At 39.5% G+C, this 7,550-nt stretch overlaps 1 protein-coding gene across 1 annotated transcript in view; it reads left to right on the forward strand.

Moving 5' to 3' along the window:
- Positions 1 to 7,083, forward strand: part of preb (prolactin regulatory element binding) — a 21,320-nt gene extending 14,237 nt beyond the window's left edge. The window contains exons 6-10 of the mRNA XM_056475204.1: positions 1 to 57; positions 1,936 to 2,109; positions 2,200 to 2,272; positions 2,642 to 2,801; positions 6,629 to 7,083. The exon at positions 1 to 57 is cut by the window's left edge and continues 71 nt beyond it. Of these exons, the coding sequence (XP_056331179.1) occupies positions 1 to 57; positions 1,936 to 2,109; positions 2,200 to 2,272; positions 2,642 to 2,801; positions 6,629 to 6,723 (559 nt within the window). The 3' untranslated portion in view covers positions 6,724 to 7,083. The remainder of the gene's footprint in view (positions 58 to 1,935; positions 2,110 to 2,199; positions 2,273 to 2,641; positions 2,802 to 6,628) is intronic.
- The last annotated feature ends 467 nt before the right edge of the window (positions 7,084 to 7,550 follow it).

Raw genomic sequence — 7,550 nt, forward strand, 5'->3', positions numbered from 1 at the left:
TTGGCATGAAAATATGCCTCAGATCACAGAGAAGATGTACCGATACAAGGCATGCAGGCAAGTGTTGCACTTCCCCGTACCTGACACTTTCCATCAAAAGCCTCAGATTTAGGCATACATTTAAAAAACATCGGATTAATTTGTTACAAAACACAGTAAAAACAGTGTTATTGTCAAATAATACTAGGGCTGGACAAGTTAATGCATTATTATGTGAGCCATTGTGTTCTGATTGGACAGCTGAGCCAGTGTGTTCTGATTGGCCATCTGAGCCGGTAAGTTTTGATTGGTCATCTGAGAAGGGTGTGTTCTGATTGACCAGCTGAGCTAGATGGTTCTGATTGGCCATCTTAGCCGGTGGGCTCTGATTAGCCAGCTGAGCCGGTGGGCTCTGATTAGCCAGCTGAGCTGGTGTGTTTTGATTGGCCAGCTGAGCCAGTGTGTTCTGATTGGTCAGCTGAGCCAGTGTGTTCTGATTGGTCAGCTGAGCCAGTGTGTTCTGATTGGCCATCTGAGAAGGTGTATTCTGATTGGTTAGCTGAGATGGTGTGTTCTGATTAGCCATATGAGCAAGTGTGTTCTGATTGGACATCTTAGCCGGTGTGTTCTTATTGGCCATCTTAGCTGGTGTGTTCTGATTGGTCAGCTGAGCTGGTGTGTTCTAATTGGTCAGCTAAGCTGGTGTGTTTTGATTGGCCAGCTGAGTCAGGGTGTTCTGATTGGTCAGCTGAGCCAGTGTGTTCTGATTGGTCAGCTGAGCCAGTGTGTTCTGATTGGCCATGTGAGACGGTGTGTTCTGATTGGTCAGCTGAGCCAGTGTGTTCTGATTGGCCATGTGAGACAGTGTGTTCTGATTGGTCAGCTAAGACGGTGGGTTCTGATTGGCCATCTGAGCCGGTTAGTTTTGATTGGCCATCTGAGAAGGTTTATTCTGATTGGTCAGCTGAGCTAGTGTGTTTTAATTAGCCAAATAAGCCTTTGTGATCTGATTGGACATCTTAGCTGGTGTGTTCTAATTGGTCATCTGAGATGGTGTGTTCTGATTGACCAGCTGAGCTAGATGGTTCTGATTGGCCATCTGAGCCAGTGGGCTCTGATTAGCCAGCTGATATGGTGTGTTCTGATTGGTCAGCTGAGCTGGTGTGTTCTGGTTGGCCATCTGAAGAGGTGTGTTTTGATTGGCCACGTGAGCTGGTGTGTTCTGATTGGTCAGCTGAGCTGGAGTGATCTAATTGGTCAGCTGAGTTGGTGTGTTCTGATTTGCCAGCTGAGCCGGGGTGTTCTGATTGGCCAGCTAAGCCAGGGTGTTCTGATTGGCCAGCTGAGCCGGGGTGTTCTGATTATCCAGCTGAGAAGGTGTGTTCTGGTTGGCCATCTGAAAAGGTGTGTTCTGATTGGTCATCTAAGCTGGTGTGTTCTGATTGGCCATCTGAACTGGTGTGTTCTGATTAATCATCTGAGAAGGTGGTTTCTGATTGGCCATTTTAGCTGGTGTGTTTTGATTGGCCACCTGAGTTGGTGTGTCCTGACTGGCCACGTGAGCTGATGTGTTCTGATTGGTCAGCTGACCTGGAGTGGTCTAATTGGCCAGCTAAGCCGGGGTGTTCTGATGGGCCAACTGAGCCATTTTGTCCTGTACTTCACACTGTATTTCCATGACACCACAGTTCACTAAGATAAAACGGTTTCTTTGCATGAGAATTGATGTGTCTATTCTGTCTGGAAGACTAACATATGAATCTTTACTGGTTGAAGGAAGAAAAATATACATCCTAAAGATTTGCGTATTTGATACCAATAGCATTTGCATGCTCATTGCTGAAGGAAACTGTAAATATACACATGTGTGGCCTTTTCATGAAAGGGTCTAGAAGCAGCAAACAGCAGTCTGTCCGATGCACTGATGTTCTGTCATTGTATTCTATTTAAAATCAGATTTGCAAAGGTAGAGGACCAAAAAGATGCTTTAAGGCTGTATACAGTCCAAATCCCCCACAAACGGGACCGCAAACCCCCTCCGTGCTACATCACCAAATGGGACGGTCGAGCTTTCCTGCCGCTGCTCACCAAGCCCTGTGGGAATGAAGTGATCTCCTGTCTGACGGCGAGGTAGAGGGAAAATCTCTGCGCTATACTTGCATTTATCTTTTTTATTCTGAATTATGGTGTATTTCATGTCTGTTTGTTTGTCCTCCTCAGTGATTCGGGGACATTTCTTGGTCTTGGAACTGTGACTGGATCTGTGGCCATCTATATAGCGTTTTCCCTGCAGGTACAAACAACAAAATCAGATGTCAAAGTCAATAACAATATATAGTTTCTACATCGCTATTACACAGTAGTGTGCATCGCATCCACAATAGTCACATCACAAGATCGGCTGTGGTCAGGCCAGCCGCCAGTTCAAACAGAACGGTCATTCTAGCTGCCAAGATATTTCGGCAGTCGCTCATACACTGCGCATTACGGTAGAGCGCTAAACAGCAATGCACAGCATGTACAGCTAGCTGATTGGTTGATTTGAATGTTGTTCCAGGATCAACACATGTTAATCCATGTCCTACCTGGTAAAATCAGGTTGGTGGTCTTTCAATAGAGGCATTATTGTATCACTGACCCTGTTTACTGATGTACCCTGCAGAAGCTCTACTACATCCAGGAGTCTCATGGCATTGTTGTGACTGACCTGACGTTTTTACCTGACGCTCCTAAAACTAAAGCCGTAAAGGGAGATAATGAAGTGGTGATGCTGAGTGTGGCGGTCGACAGCCGCTGTCAGGTGCACGCCGTCTCCAATCGCAGTAAGTATCATATATTCGGATGTAAACTCACACACTACACTGTTAACAGTTTTTGTAGATTACAGTGTTTGACCGTAATATGAGCTGTATTTTACTGTAGGACGGTTATGCAGTATGTTACTGTATTTTAAAGTTAAAAAGTACTGTATATTTTACAGTAAGGTTGTCACGATACTGGAATTCGATACCAATCGTTCTTAAACATCACTGATTTGACATTGTGTTCACATGCTCAACAGAAATGGCTGTGATTGGCCGCGAAGGTCATCAGTTCACTGAACTAGTGATGTGCAGATGGCAGTTATAACCGTAGGGCCGTTATCGGCGTTAACGTGCTGCGTTAACGCGAGACTCTTATCGGGTGATTAAAATAAATATATATATATCGCCGTTAATTTAATCTCAAAGTTGGGTTGGGAGCTGGGTCTATTCAATGCAAGCTATGATGACTTTCACCTTGATATTTTAGTGCGGATGTATACCTGACCGGTGAGCCGTCTGACAAAAAAAGTGCCCTTCTGAATCAAATCAGCAGGAGGCCCCTCTGGATCTTTCACTTACTTCGAAGACACTACTGACTATGTTTACTTGGACATCTGTGGTCTAGTTATTTACCTTAATAGACAATAATATAATTAAGGTGTTTACGTGAAGTGCTTTCATGTAAGAGTTTCCTGTAATTTTGCGTGACTTTCACTTTCACTCATGAACATTTCATTCATGCCCCCATCACAAACTGTTGTATTAGATGAAAGTAAGGAGTAAGGGCTGGTGAGAGTTTTATGGAATATAACAACGCACGGCAAATGGAAAGAAAAAAACATCAGCATTTCGTGGTGTGTGTGTGCGCAGTTCTTTACTGACAGCCGTGTGTGTGTATCTTGTCGGAAAATATGAGGAAAAGTCCTACATGATGGTAATAGTTTGCGGTGTTTACTTCAGTAATGCCACTAATATATGCGTAATCCACATGACTTAATTCCACATCTGTTTAGTTCAGTTATGATTTTAGCCGGTTTAAGTTGATCAAAAATCGCTGTTTGGAGCTTATGTAGGCCTACAGTTCAACATTAATGTTTAAACAGTAAGTAACAGTAAGTAAACACAAGCACATCTTATTGAACATCGTTTATTTTCATCACCAATTATCATAGTAGAGCAGTATCTCAAGCAGTTTGGGAGATTAATCTACATTAAAATGTTATCTATGCCCACCCATAAAAAAATACATTATGAATAAATGCGGGTGGGTTGCGGGTGGATGAGATTGTTAATGGTTTTTGCTTAGTTTTTTTTTTTAACACATTCTGTAAAATATGAGTTTTTATGCATTTTTCATCAGGCAATGGGCCCTAATTTACAGGCTCATTCAAAAAAATGAAACCATTTCCTAAAGCAGAAATGGAGGTGAAACAGATCCGAGAGAAACTTGAAAAAGTGTCAGCAAGGAAGGAAAGAAAAGTGAAGCATGGGAGCGTTTAAATCTAAGTGGTTAACGAGGGTGAATCAAGTAGTGGGCAGTGTTAGGGAGATTACTTTGGAACAAGTAGATTTGGAACAATCAGATTACAGATTACAAATTACCCTATATAAAATGTAATAAGTAGTGTACCTTTTCAATTACTTTATAAAAGTAAAGTAACTGATTACATCTGAATACTTTTTGATTACTTTTAAATTTCTAATGTATATATTCAACTAAATCATTTCAAGCATTTATACCGAGCAGTTGTGAACTTACAGTAGCTCTGTTTACTGAATTTCAAGATCTTTCATCACTTGAATTAAGATTATACTAATTTAAAGTACATTTCCCAGTGATGGGTTGCAGCTGGAAGGGCGCTGCGTAAAACATGTGCTGGATAAGTTGGCGATTCATTCCGCTGTGGCGACCCCAGAATAATCAAGGGACTAAACTGAAAAGAAAATGAATGAATGAATTTAAAGTACAGCCACCACAAAACCAGACCTTATAACAAAAAAAGTGTTCATTTATTTACTGTTATAATATGCTGTACTAAACAGAAATAGATGTACTGTAACAGAAATAGATTATAGAATATAACAGCAGAAGCGAAAAATCCAATAAAAGCAGGTGTTACACATTTAAATACTATAGTTAATTAAAGTAAAGGGAAATATTTAGGAATGAGCATTATATTGTATAAATATTTACATGTCTTCATTAATAATTACACTACATAATGTAGTATCATTAACTATTATGCACTAATAGTAATTACCATAATATACTTTAGCCTTTACTATGGTAAACTTTTCCACAGTAAACTATATATATATATATATATATATATATATATATATATATATATATATATATATATGCTTTTTTGTGAAATTTATGTGTCCTAATAGTGTTTTTAGCAGCGTGGGACTCATATATGACTGTCAACAGCTCAAAAACATGTGTTTTGGTGTTTCGTGACCCTATAAAGGCCACATTTTTAGGAAGTCCTAGTATTTTACAGTATGTTAAAAAAAAAAGACGCTAAAGTATTTTTATACCAAGTATGGTCCCACTTTATATTAAGTGTCTCTTATACCTGTGAACTAGATGTGTAAGTAGTATGTAACTACAGTGCATGTACACACTGGTACATAGTATTTACTTGTTTAATACTGGTGTAACTACACACATGTAACAACACACTGAATGGTATGTGTAAGTAACAACACTAAAAAAGTACACATGTGGAACAAGAATTACATAAGTGCATTGTGTAACAACAATATACTTGCAGGTGTTTTCCCACCTCCACATCTGTTTGCACACCATATACTTCAGAACACTGTATTAGAATAAGAATGGCAGAACTAACGCTGCATTAGGTTTCACCTTGTGATACCAGTGTAATTACAGGGTAAATCAACAGGAACTGTCCACTCAATATAAAGCGTAAAATGGTCACAAATTACAGTGTAATATATAAAACACAAGCCTTTGTGCAGCTGTTTAACAACAGCAAACTTCTGCCAAAACAGTGTAGGTGTAGATAGAAATATTCAAATGCCTTATGTTTATATGTTGTTTTAAGGTAAACTGTAGAATCGCATCATTAATTCACATTAAAGGGGTGGTCTACCAAAGATTGTGTTATTAATGTCCTGTTACACATTTGAACTTACACATACCATCCAGTGTGTTGTTACATGTGTGTAGTTACACCAGTATTCCACAAGTAAATACTATGTACCAGTGTGTACATACACTGTAGTTACATACTACTTGCACATCTAGTTACAGTGAAAGTTCAAAGGTATAAGCGACACTTAATATAAAGTGGGACCCAAAATATTAACCCATTTTAATAAACCCAATCAGATACAAATGACTATTTTATATTTAAAGTGCGTATTTGAAATGCGTGCATCATAAATACTTGGCAACACTGTCCATGTGCTGCAAGAGGGCGTCAACCTGATTTCACCAAGTAGGACAGAATCCTGGATTAACATCTGTGTTGATCCTGGAAATACATTCCAATCAGCCAATCAGAATGAAGGGGTGTGTTTACTGTTTATACGCATCATCGTGATTGATATCCAACTATTATTCCCCTCTGATTTTGGGTGTTATACAGTGATGGTAGGGTTTAGGGGTATGGGATGGGTATGGATTACTTTGTCCAACACAAGTGATGTTCCAGGATCAACATAGGGTTAAGGTTCGCCTCGTACTTAGCTAAATCATGACATTTGCAAGAGGGCGGGGCAATATTTCCGTCGCACATCATAACAAAATGGCTAAAAATCCTAATTGACATGTAAATCTGAGATGTAAATGACTCTCTTGTGTTTGTGTTTAGGGTCGTTCCCGCTCTGGCTGGTGCTGTTTTTCTGTGGTCTGATGGTGGTTGCAGTCATTTTGCTCCTCCAGTCATTTTTCCCAGGATTCATCTAACCTCCGACAGTCAAATGACTCGAAGCAAACTGGGATGTATGAAATTGTTGTAATCAGTCGGAAATAATGATGGAAATGGCATCGTTTAGCATCATCTCTGGACCTCTGGGTTCTCTGAATCAGATTGAATGAGGAATTTGGGCATAACCTGAGTCCTGAACTGCAGTTTCTCCCTCATTATTGAGTGAAAAGCTGCTTGGATACAGGACTGGGTTTCCTGGTATGGACGTCTGCCGCTCGACCAGTATGTCAAGAAATGCCTTTTAATGAAACAGAGGAAAAGAAAACGTGCAGGGAATTTCAATGGTGAATTATTTTAAATATTTAAAAACAAAAACCTAAATATAGATCTGAAAACAAGCTGCTGCAAGTCCAATTATTTTTGTCATTCAGTTTTATTATAAATGGGGTATATGCAGAAGCACTTAGATTTCAGGAACACTTCCATTGAACTGCACAACGTTACAAAATCGTCGCGTTTAAGGTCGGTTTTCCTACAATTCAACCATCTTCTCTGCCTGATTGATATACGATATGAAGTGGGTCTCAGAATATACACTACCTGACTAAAGTTGATCATTTCGTACCAGAAGTTGGCCTTTAGATTACGCTTATTTGACCACAATAAAATATGATCATGCCTTGATTATTAATGATTTCATTAGGACAGTAAGGTCTGACTCTGCTTTGACAAAAGTCTTGAACAGAAATAATGTCCAGTATAGAATATGTGGTCATGCTGCAGTGGAAACAGAATGAATATTGTGTAAATATAAACATAAATATAATATAAACTCCCAGAGTTCATCAAGAGTCTTTGGATTCAT

Source organism: Danio aesculapii, chromosome 16, assembly GCF_903798145.1.
Source record: "Danio aesculapii chromosome 16, fDanAes4.1, whole genome shotgun sequence".
Classification (NCBI taxonomy): Eukaryota; Metazoa; Chordata; class Actinopteri; order Cypriniformes; family Danionidae; genus Danio; species Danio aesculapii.